Genomic DNA, 16,981 nt, shown 5'->3' on the forward strand with positions numbered 1-16,981 from the left:
TATATAGTGAAGTCACAAATAGATCTGTGAGGTACTGTCTTTAGTGAAAATAATTTACTAGAAATAAATTAGGAAACTTATATCCTGAGTTAATTTTTCAGGTATTATTTTTACTTGAAATAATATTATCAGTGAAGATAATAGAATGGTTTATTTCTTACATATGTAACAGTTTTTTAAATGATACAGTTTGTCAGTATGAAGGCTTCAGTATATAGGTAATGTTCCTGAGAAGGCTGGGAGCACCATTGGATTATAATGAGGGAAGAGAAAGGGTTTTAAGTATTTGCTCTTTCACATTTCCAAGATGAAATATATATTTTAGTTCCTATTTTCTGAGAGTTGGGGGAACACACCAACCAATTAAAAGAATCTACAGATTAATTAGACTGTTTTTTAAAGAATGTTGATTACATTTTTTTCATTTCATGGAACATGGTTATCATATTGCTGATGTTGGCAGAATCTTGATATTTCAGATGCAAGACACTAAGCTGTCTTTGCTTTCAGCCATCCTACCATATGCTCTGATCCCATCACATCTCACAAGCTATGTAGGTTTGGGCCAGGACCATTCTTGGATGGGAAATCTCTAAGAATCACCCAGCTGCCACAAGAAGTAATGTAGATAACTGAGGGAAGTGTGTTACCAATTCACTATACAACCAGTTACTCCAACAGCGCAGTAGGGGCAAAGGTCTGACTTAAATATCATAATTAGTGAAATTAAATCTCACTACATTCTGAATATTATAATGTAAAAACAGCTAGAACTCTCCCCAAACAAAATGAAGTGTCGTTCATCTTATTCTCTCATCCTGTGTGATCTAGTTACCTAGTCTTTTCCTACTACTTATTGTAGTCTAATGTATGTTACTAGATCACCAGCTTGGAGTCTTGCACTTTATAGAACCCACTGGTTTTTGTATAAATGCCTCTGAGGCTACCACGTAGATTTTATTTTAACAGCAACAAATAAAAGGTCTTAATTAAAAGTGATGCTGAAAAATATGTAATGGACAAAGATGAATAATCATCAGAATCATTTTTCTTAATCTAGCTCTTCACTGGTTTAGCCTGTTGCGTGGCAAAAGCAACACTGTCTGTAATGGAATCAGATCACTTATCTTTTTCTCCTGCCAGTCTTTCTCAGATACTTCCACCTAAAATGTCCTAAGGCTTATTCTTGAAATAAAGAAAGTGTAATACGTGGTCTAATTACTTGAAATTATTTGTAGCATGTTGCATCTCTGGGTTCTTTAAGGAAATCAAGCATGTATTGAAATTGTAATTTAGAAAAGAACAGCCAAGAAAATAATTCCAGTGATGAGCATTTATTTAAAGTTAGGAGTCTTGGGTATTGTAGCAATACCCATACAAAAATAATGCTTTAATTGAGAGTTTAATGTGCAATATATATATTTTAAAGCTTTCACATTTAGCTGAAATACTTCATTCAGCTCAGCCTTAAACATAAATTAAGCATTTTAATTTAACTTCATTTGTTACAATGTTATTTTAAGCCTCATTTTTTTAACTCAAATGTTTCAAATATAGATTTGATCAGGTTTCAGTTAAAAGATTGTACCTATATACTTTTCTGATACTTTATTTTTTCAAAATAGCTACAGAAAATATGTATTCTTAACGTTATTTTGTACATATTATATACATGTAAAATATGTGTATCCTAACATTGTATTTAAAATTTTAAGCAAGTAACAGTGACTTTTGATCTAAGAATATTTCCTAAATCATTTAATGTACTTTTCCCTGAAATATTAAAATTATACAGGAATTAAATTTAAATTAAAATTACAGAGGAAGTGATGAGAAAGAATTCACATTGAACTCTTACCTGTTGGTACGTCTGCTTCAAGTAATAAGAACCCCACAGACAGTCAATAAATATGAATGGCAGAAAATATGCACACGTACTTGGGCTTGTGCACACTTACAAATGCTTATACTTTGTTTTTAAAAAAAAGGATGCTGCGGCTGTATAGAATTCCTTGTTACTCTTTATAATTTCCGGTATAAAGTTATAGCATTGATTGTGTAAATCAGTTTTTCATTGTGTAATCTATTATTTTATCAGGTACTTAATTTTTTAATACATTTAGGAATCTTAAGGATATAACAATATATTAGGAAAATTAAATTCTAAAATATATATAAATTTAGGTTTGGCTTTCTTTACCAGTTTCAACTACTTAAACTAAGTAATTCTTCTATCAGTAATATGGTTCTTTTTTTCTTTTTCTTTCCTTATTTTTTATTTAGGACCCCAAACGTCATTTGGAGGAACATGTGGATGTACTTATGACTTCAAATATTGTCCAGTGTTTAGCAGCTATGTTGGATACTGTCGTATTTAAATAAAACAATGCAAAAAGCTATTGGTGATACTTCCAGCATATATTCCTCTATTGTTCCTAATGCTCAAAATCAAGGGACCTCTGAAGGTGTGTTTGGTTAAATGTAAGACATCTGGCATCATTTGCAGCACTGTAACACCTTCAGTCTCAGTTGTGCAATTACTTCTGTTTCTTTAGTCAGGGTCTTTGCAGATTCCAAAGTTGTATAAGAATACATCAAAGTGGACAAATTTTGTTAAGATCCCATTTAATATTTGAAGAAATCAGTAACACAAATATATTTTGATTGTTGCTTACAAAATAAAATACATTTACAATCTATGTCTCCTGAGGTTTTTTGGCACTGGGTGGAATTGACAGAATAACATTTGACAGTGCTCTCGAAATCTCACACAAAGATTCGTTTCTCTTTGCAATTTAAGATCTTACAACACATAAAACATCAATGTGATAACAAAACTTCACAAATGTAAAGTCATTGCCATTAAGGAGTTGCTACGCCATTAGTAACCCGAAAAAAATGTTGACATATTTTATTAAAAGTATCTGTGGCAAATTAATATTGTATAATCAATATCTTAATATACTTTCCAGGGTTTTAGAGGAGTATATTTAAGAAGAAAAAGAAGACAATGTTAATTCAGACTTTATTTATTGTTTTTAAGAGTACATGCTACCAATGTTGAGACTATCTGTGAGTTGCCTGCTGCAAACTCCACTAGACTTTTAGCTAAGACTGCCATAAAAGGTATATAATCTCTTCAAAGCAAATTAAGAAAAGTCACCATAATGTGAGTTTAGTATCATGAGCACGTAAGAAATAATTTGTTGTTTTCTCTCATCTTTCCCAAATTAACTTGAAAGTACTCAGTTTTCTGAGAAAGACAAAAATTTGACTAATGGCAGGTTTTATAGATGACCTTATCCCTCAACCTGTTTCTAACTCGATATACATAAATAACTGCCCCTGTTAATACTCATGGCACAGCACCATTCTGGGTACACGAAGGAGTATGGGAAAACATGAAGGCAGATTTAATTCTTGTTTGTACCCTTTGTGAAAATATGGTAAAAATGTTTGTTTCTAAGGCTTCATTAAAAGAGGGTTTTACTTTGGGGACTTGGAATGTGGTAGACCAAATTACTGTCCTATTTGAACAATTCCAGTTCTTACTGGTTGCCTAATGAACAGTTACCAGAAACTAAAAGTGGAAATGGCTTAAGTTCCCACTGTGTTTCACAGTCTCTTTTTTGGTGGAATAAGAGGTATTCTGAGCATTTGTTTGTCCTGTGGCTTTTTCTCTTATATATAGTCATAGTATGTTTTATGTAGGACATGTACTATGTATTAATTTAATTGCTGAGATTACAACAGCTAACCTTTTACAATTAAAATATAAGTGGAAGTTAGCAGAAGTTTTCCTTTTGCCTAATTTAATCTTGTGTGCAGACTTTTTTGGGGTACATGATTTTTCCCTTTACATAAATAGGGTTCTATGATTTATTTCACAGGTATTCATTAGAGCTAGTCAAGATTTTTTTCATACAGTATGCCCTTAGAAGAAGGCTTCATAATCCAGAGGTTCTTCTCAACATTCCATTTGAAGTACTTCCTTTTGTTTTTCATTTTATTCTGCTGAAAAAATGCCTGCCTTTTGTTCTTACTTGATCACCTCATCGTCTTGCACTCCCCACAACCAGTACCACTTTCTCCTATTTGGTTCATGTTGGAAACACTCCCAATTTCAAAACCTTACCAGGATCCATCCTCGCAAAAACCTGCATTTTCTTTTGAGATTTGGAATGGATGAAAATTAGGATGCCCTGAGTCTTGTGGAGCACTTTTGTCCTGGAATATACAGCTATTTTAGCAGTAGTCTGATGGCTCAGGTCCAGTTGGGCATTGAAATGACTTATTTAATCACCGGTGTGTATGTGCTTATGTGCGCATCTTTACCCATCTATTATGCGGCGTTAAAGCAGCGCAAGAACCCAAACTCCTGCTTGCCTCTAGTACAGAGATATCCCTGCTTTCCTCTTTGACTAACATGGGGCCACTGAAAGCTTCAACCTCAATATACAGTGTGATCTGCCTGGACCAGGAGCACCTGGCTCTTCTGGGAGCTCATTATATATACACAATCCAGGCCCCCACTCCAGACCTGAATCAAAAATCAAGAATCCTGTCATGGTTCATATGCACTTTAAAGTCAGAATCCCTGCTGCACGCAAGTATGGCTCAAGAGCAGGTGTGCTGATCTTGAGGAAAGTTAGTTTTCCCTTTTGAGCTTATGTAAGTTCAAGATACAGCCTGTAAGGAGGAATCACTGAATTTAGTACTGATAATCTAAAGTCAGAATGCACATTTATCTCCTATTCCAATTCCTTAAAAACTGAGGAAGGTGCACTCTATTCCTTTTCTACACTTTAACATTTCAGTTTTGCATTCTTCATTCTTTAAAAAGTTAATTCAGGATGCCACGAATGAGAACGCCTCCAAGAGCCTTTTTGGCTACCTACTTAAGGCTCTTGTCCCACTGAGAAAGGGGTGGAGGGTAACCTTGGAAGCAGGGGATAGAGAGGCGCTCAGAGACAAAGAAGTTAATGGTCGAAGAAAGGAAAAAACAAGAATAGCCAAAGTTGGGCAAAAACCACTCAGGAGAAATGGTGGTGAAAGGTAAAGGGCAGAAAAAACAAGTGTCAAATAGTGTCATAGCTCCCGTCCCCTCCCCCGCGCCCGGATGCCTCAACAGCCAAGGCCCTGCTTGTTGATGAAGCTTCATGGCCAGGAGCTGAGATTTGCTTCCGAAGAGAAAAATGGGCCTGGCTGTATTTTTCTCTCAAAAAAACTGTCTCGGCTTCAGTCGGGCATCTGGTCACCCACTTGTCCAGCCCAGGGCCGTCGGCGCTGGACCTGGCTCGTGGCGCCCTGCTGGAGGCCACAGCTGGTGTCCTCTGCAGCCAAGGCGCCCAGCCCGCCTTGAGGGGTGGGGGGGACTCAGGCTGGGCTCCGCGCTGACCGTTCGGCCCACTGAGGCAGCGCTCTTTAAAAAGGCGCCCGCCTAGGCGGAAGTCGAGTCTGGTTAACCCCTCTCTGCCCAAGTCTAGGACCCACCCAACGTCCCCAGAGCCGCTCTCCGTCAGGGAGGTGCCGAGCCCCGAGGAGGACTGACCGGGCGGAGGTTCCCGGGCCGTGTCTCTGCCACCAGAAGAGTGTGTGCCCCTGGCGTCTGCGCCAGCGCGGCTCTCCCCAAGCTCCCTGAGTCTCCTGGGCGGCGGCTGCCTCTCGGGACCGCCGGGAAGCTGGGCAGCCTCCGCTCAGGCCGCTCGGGGACGTTAGACAATGAACCAGAGCCGGGCGGATGGCCCGGCGCGGGGAGGGCCGCTCAGGCTGCCAGCCCGAGCAGTGCTCGGCGCGGAGCCCGCCCGCCTGTCGGCCAGCCTGCGGGGCCCAACTGAGCTCCCGCCGCGCTCCTCCTCCTCCTTCCCGTGCGGCTCGGCGTCCCGGGGAAAGCCGCGGGAGGGCAGAGTGGCGGGTGCCGCCACCGGAAGCAACTTGGGGCGGATAAAGCCTTTGCGCTCTCGGCCCTCTGGTCCAGGGCTGGGTTCCTCTCCAGAGCCAGAACTGGGAGATTTCTTCCGACATCCCAGGGTCGCTTTGGGCCTCGTGCTATTTATTTGTGCCAACATCCTTTTAAATTGGTTATTTTCTCTGTTCCTCCGCTGATTCTCCCTCATTTTAAACTTACTGGCATGTTTTCTTTTTCTCCCTCCCCTCCAGATTATATAAACGTTGCACACACACACACACACACACACACACACACACACACACACACACACACACGTCTTCGGTATCGATCACTGCGTTGACACCACTTCCACTCTGTCTCCCCAGATCAGCGCTTCCAGCGAACCTATTTGCACGAGGACTCGGCCCTTTCTTTTCCTGGCGAGGCTTTTGAACCTTGTCGCCAAGCCAGTACCTCAGAGAGAAGGAAGTGCAGTGGGACGCGCGGCATGCATGGCGCCTGCCCCCAGTTAGATGCTCTTGAGATAATCGGCAACCAAGCTCGCTGATAAAATATTTAGGAAAGACCTCGTAAACATCACTGCAAATACATTAAGGCACTTCAGCCCGACAGCTTATGATTATTTCAAAACTTAAAAAGGTGATCATGGATTGTTACTGTTTCTGTGCTCAAGCAAGAAACCGAACCTTCCCGAGGTGGGTGGATGGGTGGGTGAGTTGCAGTTTTTCGCCCCCACTTCTCTCCCCCCCGCCCCGCTCACTTTCATCGCTGTGGCTCTCAGCAGCAGTGATTTATTTATTTATGTATGTAGTTAAAAAGGTGTGCGTGGTGGGGGGCGGTTCGCGGAGGACACGCAGGACCTGCTCACAAAGGACTGGCTCAGGTGTTATGTGCTTCTGTATTAACTGGAAAAGACAGACTCTGGAACTTTTACAGGGCGAGAAGAGGCCACCGGCTCGCGCTTTGTATACTTTGCACTTGAAATCGTTACATTCAACTGAATATTTGGCTCATTCAGATCCGAAAAGTCTCCTAGCATCATCGAATTCCCTCCTCCGCCCCTCGGCTCGAGAGGAGGGAGGTGGGGGGAAGGTAGAAAAATGTTTAGTAAATTGCACATCTTTGAATCTTCCTAAAGCAGTGGTCACAAAGCTTAAAGGTGACACAACAGTGCTCACGTAAAGCCAACACACATTCCCCACCCCCCAAGCCAACAATAAAATCATCCCCTTCAATTTGCCATGATCGTCGCGACCAGGAGCCAGGTGATTATCCTAATTAATGTCTATCTAATTAAATTACTGTCAGCAGTTAACCAATGGCAGGAGCCGTTTCATCGGCTGCACAAGCAGCAAGATCAAAAGTGAGCCTTTTCTGATTGCTGCATAGTGTCAATTGGCCAATCTCTTCTCCCAGGGAAAAAAAAAAAGTAAATCAAACCTTTGAGAAGCATTTGCTGGTTGAAGTGCTTTCTGTCTAGTGAGGGGGTCTGTGGATTTCTAGTTTATGATAAATAGGACTTTAAAAACCAGGGACAGGAGGGCGAGTGTTCAGGTTCTAGAGCTATGCAGCTGGAGCACTGCCTTTCTCCTTCTATCATGCTCTCCAAGAAATTTCTCAATGTGAGCAGCAGCTACCCACATTCAGGCGGATCTGAGCTTGTCTTGCACGATCATCCCATTATCTCGACCACTGACAACCTGGAGAGAAGTTCACCTTTGAAAAAAATTACCAGGGGGATGACGAATCAGTCAGATACAGACAATTTTCCTGACTCCAAGGACTCACCAGGGGACGTCCAGAGAAGTAAACTCTCTCCTGTCTTGGACGGGGTCTCTGAGCTTCGTCACAGTTTCGATGGCTCTGCTGCAGATCGCTACCTCCTCTCTCAGTCCAGCCAGCCACAGTCTGCGGCCACTGCTCCCAGTGCCATGTTCCCGTACCCCGGCCAGCACGGACCGGCGCACCCCGCCTTCTCCATCGGCAGTCCCAGCCGCTACATGGCCCACCACCCGGTCATCACCAACGGAGCCTACAACAGCCTCCTGTCCAACTCCTCACCGCAGGGCTACCCCGCGGCCGGCTACCCCTATCCACAGCAGTACAGCCACTCCTACCAAGGAGCCCCGTTCTACCAGTTTTCTTCCACGCAGCCTGGACTGGTACCCGGCAAAGCGCAGGTGTACCTGTGCAACAGGCCCCTCTGGCTGAAATTTCACCGCCACCAAACAGAGATGATCATCACCAAACAGGGAAGGTAATGCTACATTCTTGGCAGTCGCTGCTCCAGGCACGGCCCGGGGGCAAGTGCGCCGGGTTGTGACTAATCCCGGTGGCGATGTTTTGGGGTCGGGAGCGGAGTGGAAGGCGCTCTGGTGCGCCCTGGAGTTGGCTGGTTTTGGAAAAAGGGAAAGTGGAAGGTATAACCGCCGCGGTGGTGTTGGTAAGGGGGTTTCCGCTCTAGAAAGGTGGTCAGAGAGCCTGTCAGGGGCCAGAGAAAGGCGAAAGAGAGGGAGAGTCCGGGCCTGCAGCTGGGAAATTGTAGGGACGCATCAACGCCCGGAACCAAGGACAGGTGGAGGTGCGGGTCGCCAACCTCACTCTCCACCTGGGCAGTGACACCTGCCGACTTCCCACTCCAGCTAACCCGCGGATCTCCCCGAATTCATCCTCACATCTTTTCCTCCCCCCATCACCTCTTCTCTAACCCAGCAAACATTCGCTCATCCACGCTGGAAGAACAAGTTTTGCTTTGCTATCTGGCGCCGCGCTTCTTGCATTTAATCTTTAACATTTACGTGTTTTTTTCTCTTGTTTTCTCTCCCCCCCCCCCTTAATTTAAATAGGCGCATGTTTCCTTTTTTAAGTTTTAACATTTCTGGTCTCGATCCCACGGCTCATTACAATATTTTTGTGGATGTGATTTTGGCGGATCCCAATCACTGGAGGTTTCAAGGAGGCAAATGGGTTCCTTGCGGCAAAGCGGACACCAATGTGCAAGGCAAGTCCTTCCAATTAACACATTTTCCTGACACTTATTTAGGTGAGAATGATTAATTAAAGCCTTTGTGGACTGGCTCGAGAGACTTTTAAAACGATCGGCCAATGACTTCTAAAAGGAAACTAGGGGGACAGACTGAGCAGCGAGAAGGGGGAGGATTATGCAAAAGCTATTTTAATCATCTCCAGTTAATAGGAAGAAAGCGAGGCCTAAAAAACCCCCAGCTAATGGGCCTTACTGTGGAATAAGGTGTGTGTGTGTATGTGTGTGTGCGCGTGTGTCCTACGTGGTGAGGAGTTGGGACTGGGCAGTGCCCGGGGCATATGTAAACAACATATTTCTTTCTCTAGGAAATCGGGTCTATATGCATCCGGATTCCCCCAACACGGGGGCTCACTGGATGCGCCAAGAAATCTCTTTTGGAAAATTAAAACTTACAAACAACAAAGGAGCTTCAAACAACAATGGGCAGGTCAGTGGCTCAAGCGCTCCTTCCCGCCCCCCCACCCCCACACATCCCTCGCTAACATCCAGTCCATTAGTTTAAATCAGCATGAGAAAATGGACATATGTTTCTTTGCTTCATTAACAAGCCTTTTTCAAAATTTTATTTCCACCCTCCTATAAAGTTGTTCTTGCCCCCCGCCCAATTCCCGAGTCCCCGACCTTCCCAAGAACTGTACAAATACTCGATTGATTTCGAGAAGGAAACCCACCGGATCGGGGGGTTGTAAAAATCTTTGTTCCTCCTAAAAGGAGGGCTAGGCGGATCGGGAGGCCCTGAAGACCAGGCAATCGGGGTTGGTTTTCCTCCGGTGCTCCGCTGATCTTTGCTCGGGGAGGAACCGGGGCTGGTCCTGCCCCAGCTAGCCAGTCACCAGCCGGGCGAGTCCCGCAGTCAGTTAGCAGGGGCGGCGGGCTCCAGCCAGCCCCGGCACGACCCGCGGCCCCAGCCCAGCGCGCCCTGACCGCGCTAACGCGCCGCCCCGCGCTCCCCTTTCTCTCCGCCGGACAGATGGTGGTTTTACAATCCTTGCACAAGTATCAGCCCCGCCTGCATGTGGTCGAAGTGAACGAGGACGGCACGGAGGACACCAGCCAGCCTGGCCGCGTGCAGACATTCACTTTTCCCGAGACCCAGTTCATCGCCGTCACAGCCTACCAGAACACCGATGTAAGGAGGCCTGGGGGCTGGGCGCGCGGCGGGCGGCTTCGGCTTCACCCCGCACCAGCCCGCAGCCCCGGCCATCCTCGGCTCGGGCACTGACATCAGCAACAGCTGGTTCTGGTGCGCCTTTTAGGCGGAGGGTTAGGGGCCTGCTGGGCACCTTCTCTGAATACCTTGCGGGTGGGAAAACGCTTCCTATTCGTCTCCATCCCGGGTCACACGGGCCATCTTTGAGGGCCTTCTAGTAGGGTCTTCTTCTAGTAGGGTCTCTTTTGGGAATTTTAATTCAGTTCTCAAACTAGAAGAGATTTAAATTTGCTTTCTCCCCCCATCCCCTACCCAAGACTTTTTTTTTTTTTTTTTTTGAGTCCTTCTTCCATTTAGAGAACAAGCAGATTTTCTCCTGCATTTTATTATTGGCAAGCTTTGGCATCTAAAAATAAATAAATAAAGTCTCAGAATCGATGGCTAAAATAAACAAACGTCACTTTTTGGGCGATCAAAAGAACAGACACATTCACATATCTAAAAAGTACAATAAATCGAATTACTGGAAGCTGTGGAGTGAGTTTTTTTAGCACTTGAACCTCTTCAACACTTGCAAGTTCGCCAAAACTTATTTTACTTCTGTTGATTTGACGAGTAGGAGTGACGGTGGTTTTTTTTTTTTTTAATTTAAATGGAAGTATCAAAAATGAAATATGCATTTATTTTAAATTAAAGTTGATTTTAAGATGCAGTTATGGGTTCTTGAGGTTGTGAATCAGAAGTGACCAACTTTTTTAAAAATGTGGTGAAACACTTAAAATAGGCAACATTTGGTGAATTCAAGTGCCCCTTAAAGATTTGTCTTTTTGTAACAAGTATTTTTAAAATGTGCATGTGAGCTGACCTAGAACACGTGGGAGAGCTAATTGAAAGCAATCATTATTAATTTAAACATGTTCCTCATAACTTTCATGATACATTCTCTTTTTTCCCTTTCTGTTCATTCCCTCCAATTTTTCCCTTGCTCCCTAATGAAATTGTGGGCCATAGGCCCCTGTGAAAAGTGGTGATACATTCATAAACACCTAATCCACCTACAAGAAGGTGAGACCATATTAACCTTTTTTTTTTTTTTTTGTCTTTTCTAGATCACACAATTGAAAATAGATCACAACCCCTTTGCAAAAGGATTTCGGGATAATTATGACACGTAAGTAGTTTTGCACCTTCCTTCTCAAATAGTTGTGGAATTGGGCTTTAGGTCAAAGGTGTATTGTTCTGTACAAGGCTGTTGGAAGCTCAAGTGTGCGAAGACAAGTCTGTTTCCAAGGTCTTCCCTTGCCTTTTTGTGGGCTCCCTTTCTTTCTGGTGACTTTCTGGCTTGGTGTTTTTGTGGTTTGGGTCAAAGATTTCCTCCACTTATTTTTATCTTTCTTATGAATTACAAAGTTGTTGGCGGGCCTCTGGGGCTGGCTGACTGGTGAAGCTGCCCCGGTTCCTGGGTGCGGGAGCTGTATGTGTCGCTGCAGATGCTCAGCTCAGATTGTCTGTGTCTGAAACCGCCCGATTCTGCCGGAAAGTGCATGTGGCTCTGGCAGTTGTTACATTCTCCTTGGCATATGTGACTTTTATTTACCCATTTCCAAGTTTTGTGTAATAGCTTTTCCTGTTCAAGTTTACTATGGACTGAATAAAAATGTGCACCCACCATAGGCAAGGTCATGAACAGAGCCGTTGTTACAGTTATTTCAGGCTTTGGGAAAGACCCAGGTGCTGTTGCTGTGTAGTATTTATAAGCTTCAAAAGAAAAATATTTCCTTTTATCTTTTGCATCTAGGCGTGTTTTAATTAAACGTGTTGGTACCCTTTTCTCCAGGCTTCCCTTACTTGTGTCTTTTCTATCAAAATGATGTTCTCTGGGGAACAGCAGAAGATATAAACTTAGTGCTTGTTCTCAGTGCTTGTTCTAGCATTCTTGCTCAGAGTTCAGATACAGTGCCCAAGAGTTCAGATAGTGTTATATAGCAAAATCTAAATCTGGATTGTCAGAATCTCCCCACTTTTATTCTGACCATAAAAGGGAAGGGTACATGAATTTTAATTTCATGGGTTGCATGAAGTGTCTGGGATAGAGCTACAAAGTCAAAGTTGTCTTTGACCAGAAATAGATTAATTTTGTGGAGAAATAGACAAGTGGCTGTTTCTATTCCATCTCCAGGTAGATTGCAAACTACCCTCCTGATATCTTTTATGAAAAGCTAAAAAGAGTCATTGATATTTCCACCTATAACTGTCAGGTGCCTCCCTTAAAAGTAGTTTTGAGGAAGCAAGGCTCATAAAGATGATTCCCCAGAATAAAAACTCAGCTCTTCTAGTCCTCACAATCTAAAAATGTGGACCCGGCACTGTGGGAAGTGTGTGGCCCAGGAGGCCAGAGATACTGGTCTCTGTACTAGGGGGTCTTGTAGGTTTTGAGCTTTTAATTCTGTTGTGGACATCTGTTCCAAAGCATTTTATTTTGCACAGATCAATTCGGTAATCCCAAGTGGGTTGGGACCTGCATGGGCATCTAAACTGTATCTTTTGCAGGCTGTTTTTTTTTTTTCCTCTTTTTAAAATATTGTGGTAAACAGAGAAGATATTTGCACGTTGCTGGTTATGTTCCCTTCCTGCCTCCCTCTACTTATCTGAAGCTGGAATTAAATTTCAGGAGGGAAATTTTGTGTGGTAAGCAGAATGGACCTGCATCACCCTCACCCACCCTTCTCTGTCTGACTTCTGTAGGAAAAGTCGCTTCTTTTTGTTTCTTAAACTGTATATTTTCCATGAAAGCTTCCTTATCTATACAAATGGAGACTTGAGTTTTCAGGGGACAGGGGAGAGCAGAATGGCTTATGCCACCCACCCTTTGCCCTTTTATGCCAATATTTTGAGCATGGATCACTTTTGGAGAAACAGGGTGAGCAGTAAGAGTTCAGGGGGACTAGAAGGTTGCTTGGCCACTCACCAGGGAATCTCTTCCCCAAAGGATTAAGGTCTGACAAGACTGAGGCTTTCTCTCAAAACAGTGTGTTGATTAAAGATTAAAACATTTATGTGTGAGCTAAATAAAAAGGGAGGCATGTGTCTATGTGTAGGAGAAAACACTTCTACCAATCTTGATCCAAACTCTGGTTCTTTCTCAATTCTAATGGGATTTTCTAGGCCCGGGGCCTGGATTAATCTTCATTTCACCTACGGTGATGGTGATACCCAGTAACACAGTTACTGTCTGTGGGCAAGTTATTTAGCTTCCCTTTTGCCTCAGTTTTCTCCTCTGTAAGGTGGGATAATAATGCTACACAATTGGGAGGATTGTTGTGATGGTTAACTAAATTACTATCTACAGTCCTAGACAACAGTGCATGGCACATAGTCAAGTTGTATAAGGGTTAGCTATTATTGGTGGGAGAGTGCTTGGAAGAGCTTGATAATCACTGTGAGAGTTTGTCCCAAAGGTGTTTTTTGTTTGTTCGTTCGTTTTGCTATTTGTCTTTTTTTAAATTTTAATTTTTTTTACTTATTATTATTATTTACCAGTAATGGTTCAAAAGCTAGGACAAGGTCAGCATACAGAACCCTTTTTCTTGGAGCACCTGGCTGGCTCAGTCAGTAGAGCATGTGACTCTAGATCTTGGGTTCCACTCTTGACTCTTGATCTCATGTGGTCAGTTCAAGCCCCATGTTGGGCATAAAACTTACTTTACAAAAAAAAAAGTATATATACTTTTTCTTTGTAAAAGAATTTTATTGATTGATGACTTCATTTCCAAGTAGTAATTCTTGTTAGTATTGGTAGAGGTGGGGGTTAAAGGACGACACGGGGGAAAAAATGGACAGTAAATACCGTGGAGGCTTCCAGCAGCAGTCCTCAAGTCTCGGAAGACTGGTGAAGCCCAGTCTTTGATGATTACTACCTGGATAGCCTACGTGTCTATCAAATGGAAGAAAGTGTTCTTCACAGAGTGAAGAAATGTGTATCTTGTTTATAAATATTGCCCAGAAACTCTCACTGCACAGAAAAGGCCCACTGAGCAAATAACACCGTAGTCCCTGGGCAAATCTGCCCTAATGTTCCTACAGACATTGGAGAAGTGGGATGAGACTCTCCTGCTGTGCTCCGCTCTCTGATCCCCTGTACAGCTGGCGAGAGAGAGAGGGGACAGGCCAGCCTTCCTCTTGATCTGTGTTTTGCCTAGCTCCCTGATTAGACAAATCGACCTCTTTCCAATTGCACGATTTATTTTATTTTGGGGAGAACATCGGTCTGTGACCTTTTGCCCGTCTCCACCCTGGACCGCAAGTTACAGATGGAGATTGTGGGGGTGGGCGAAAAGTGGAGGTGGCCCTTCCTTTGCCTCCCGAGGGGACCTCTCTGCCACCCCTCGGTTCTCTCTCTCTCTCCTTCCCTCGCAGGATCTACACTGGCTGCGACATGGACCGCCTGACCCCCTCGCCCAACGATTCCCCGCGCTCGCAGATCGTGCCCGGGGCCCGTTACGCTATGGCCGGCTCTTTCCTGCAGGACCAGTTCGTGAGCAACTACGCCAAGGCCCGCTTCCACCCGGGTGCGGGCGCGGGCCCCGGGCCGGGCACGGACCGCAGTGTGCCCCACACCAACGGGCTGCTGTCGCCGCAGCAGGCCGAGGACCCGGGCGCGCCGTCGCCGCAGCGCTGGTTTGTGACCCCGGCCAACAACCGGCTGGACTTCGCCGCCTCGGCCTACGACACAGCCACGGACTTCGCGGGCAACGCGGCCACGCTGCTCTCCTACGCGGCGGCGGGCGTGAAGGCGCTGCCGCTGCAGGCGGCGGGCTGCACCGGCCGCCCGCTCGGCTACTACGCCGACCCGTCGGGCTGGGGCGCGCGCAGCCCCCCGCAGTACTGCGGCGCCAAGTCGGGCTCGGTGCTGCCCTGCTGGCCCAACAGCGCCGCGGCCGCCGCGCGCATGGCGGGCGCCAACCCCTATCTGGGCGAGGAGGCCGAGGGCCTGGCCGCCGAGCGCTCGCCGCTACCGCCCGGCGCCGCCGAGGACGCCAAGCCCAAGGACCTGTCCGACTCCAGCTGGATCGAGACACCCTCCTCCATCAAGTCCATCGACTCGAGCGACTCGGGGATTTACGAGCAGGCCAAGCGGAGGCGGATCTCACCCGCCGACACGCCGGTGTCCGAGAGCTCGTCGCCGCTCAAGAGCGAGGTGCTGGCCCAGCGGGACTGCGAGAAGAACTGCGCCAAGGACATAGGCGGCTACTACGGCTTCTACTCGCACAGCTAGGCCGGCCCTGCCCGCCCGGCCCCGCGCCCCGCCGCCGCCCGGCCCCCCAGCCAGCCCCTCGCAGCTCTCCCCAGCTCTTCCTCCCCGCGGCCCACCTCGCGCTCCCCCTCATGTCACTTGGCCCTCGAATACCGTCTGCGACGAATAAGTACAGGTCTCCGAGTTTGATTTTAACCTTTTTTTGCACAGCAGTTTCTGCAGTTAGCTCACCGACCTTCAACTTTGCTGTAAACCTTTCGGTTTTCCTCCTTACTCTCCTTCTGTGAAGTTACACTCCTAACAAGCCTCCTCCCTCTCGTCTTTTTCTCACCCTCTCCTTCTCTTTCTTGTAATGAAACTCTTCACCTTTAGGAGACCTGGGCAGTCCTGTCAGGCATCAGCGATTCCGACCCTCCAAGTCTCGGCCTCCCCATTAACCGTAGGATGTTGACTCTAGAACCTGGACCCACCCAGCGCGTCCTTTCTTATCCCCGAGTGGATGGATGGATGGATGGTAGGGATGTTAATAATTTCAGTGGAACAAAGCCTGTGAAATGACTGTATATAGTGTTAATTTATTGTAACGAATGGCTAGTTTTTATTTTCATCGTCAAGGCACAAAACCAGTTCACCGCTTAACCTTTCCATTCTTTTCCTTTCTTTGCCATTTTCTCCACCCCCTCTCCACTTTAAAAAAATTGCCTTGTGAGATAATTAACAATATCCTAAGAGGCTCTGGAAACGTGAAATACTTGATTGATAATGATGGGTTTCTCACTTCTCCTCAATCCGTTGCATGAAATAATTACTCTGTGCCTAATGCACATAAATAGCTAAGGAGACTCCGACCGAACACCTGCAAAGGATAGGTGTCCGCTCATAGGCAAGTCCATTAAGTGGCATGATGCCTGCAAGCAAAGTTAACTGGAGATGTATGTCCCACCCCAACACCCCCCCTCCCATAGAGTAGCTCGACATCAGCAATATTATTTTGCCTTATTTGTTTTTCCCCAAAGTGCCAAATCCATTACTGGTCTGTGCAGGTGCCAAATATGCTGACAAACTGTTTCTGAATATCTTTTCAGTCCCCCCCACCTTTATATGCTGTAAATCTTTGTAATGAATACTCTACTAATGATATAGATGACTGAATTGTTGGTAACTATAGTGTAGTCTAGTGAAGATAAATTGTGTGAGTTGTATATTTTACTGCATTTTAGTTTTGAAAATGATTTCCCTGCCACCTAGAAACAGCTGAAATTTGACTTCCTTGGGAAAACACTAGCATTAATGCAAGTAAGACTGGTTTTTCCCCCCTCTAAGTCTTGTTATATTTGATAAGGAGCATTAATCCCCCTGGAAATAGATTAGTAGGATTTCTAATGTTGTGTAGCAAACCTATACTTTTATTTGTATTTTAAAATTAATGTGAAATATGCATCATACACAATATTCAATCTAGATTCCAGTCCATGGGGGGATTTTTCCTAATAGGAATTCAGGGTCTAAACGTGTGTATATTTTGGCTCTTCTGTAAATCTAATGTTGTGATTTTTATATTTGTTTCGTTTTGTCTGTGAACTGAATAATTTATACAAGTACACACTCCATTGAGAAACG

At 45.0% G+C, this 16,981-nt stretch overlaps 2 protein-coding genes across 4 annotated transcripts in view; both read left to right on the plus strand.

Moving 5' to 3' along the window:
• The window catches only part of PSMD14 (proteasome 26S subunit, non-ATPase 14), a 103,454-nt gene extending 100,755 nt beyond the window's left edge, over positions 1–2,699 (plus strand). For all 3 annotated transcript variants that reach the window (XM_046019753.1, XM_046019754.1, XM_046019755.1), the window contains exon 12: positions 2,284–2,699. In XM_046019753.1, the coding sequence (XP_045875709.1) occupies positions 2,284–2,382 (99 nt within the window). In that variant the 3' untranslated portion in view covers positions 2,383–2,699. The remainder of the gene's footprint in view (positions 1–2,283) is intronic.
• Positions 2,700–7,322: 4,623 nt separating this feature from the next.
• Positions 7,323–15,461, plus strand: TBR1 (T-box brain transcription factor 1). Its single transcript, XM_046018113.1, has 6 exons — positions 7,323–8,168; positions 8,758–8,912; positions 9,263–9,384; positions 9,928–10,086; positions 11,217–11,278; positions 14,524–15,461. Exons 1-6 carry the CDS (start codon positions 7,477–7,479, stop codon positions 15,380–15,382), a joined length of 2,049 nt encoding a protein of 682 aa, XP_045874069.1. The 5' UTR covers positions 7,323–7,476; the 3' UTR covers positions 15,383–15,461.
• The last annotated feature ends 1,520 nt before the right edge of the window (positions 15,462–16,981 follow it).

The sequence above is a fragment of the Meles meles genome, chromosome 9 (genome assembly GCF_922984935.1).
Source record: "Meles meles chromosome 9, mMelMel3.1 paternal haplotype, whole genome shotgun sequence".
NCBI classification, from domain to species: Eukaryota; Metazoa; Chordata; class Mammalia; order Carnivora; family Mustelidae; genus Meles; species Meles meles.

What these genes read in the sequence shown, in the direction of transcription:
- TBR1 (XM_046018113.1), top strand. Translation starts at nt 7,477, where the DNA reads ATGCAGCTGGAGCACTGCCTTTCTCCTTCTATCATGCTCTCCAAGAAA. An exon ending in CTTCAAACAACAATGGGCAG is followed by an intron (nt 9,385 to 9,927) that starts GTCAGTGGCTCA and finishes TCCGCCGGACAG; the next exon opens with ATGGTGGTTTTACAATCCTT. An exon ending in CAGCCTACCAGAACACCGAT is followed by an intron (nt 10,087 to 11,216) that starts GTAAGGAGGCCT and finishes TGTCTTTTCTAG; the next exon opens with ATCACACAATTGAAAATAGA.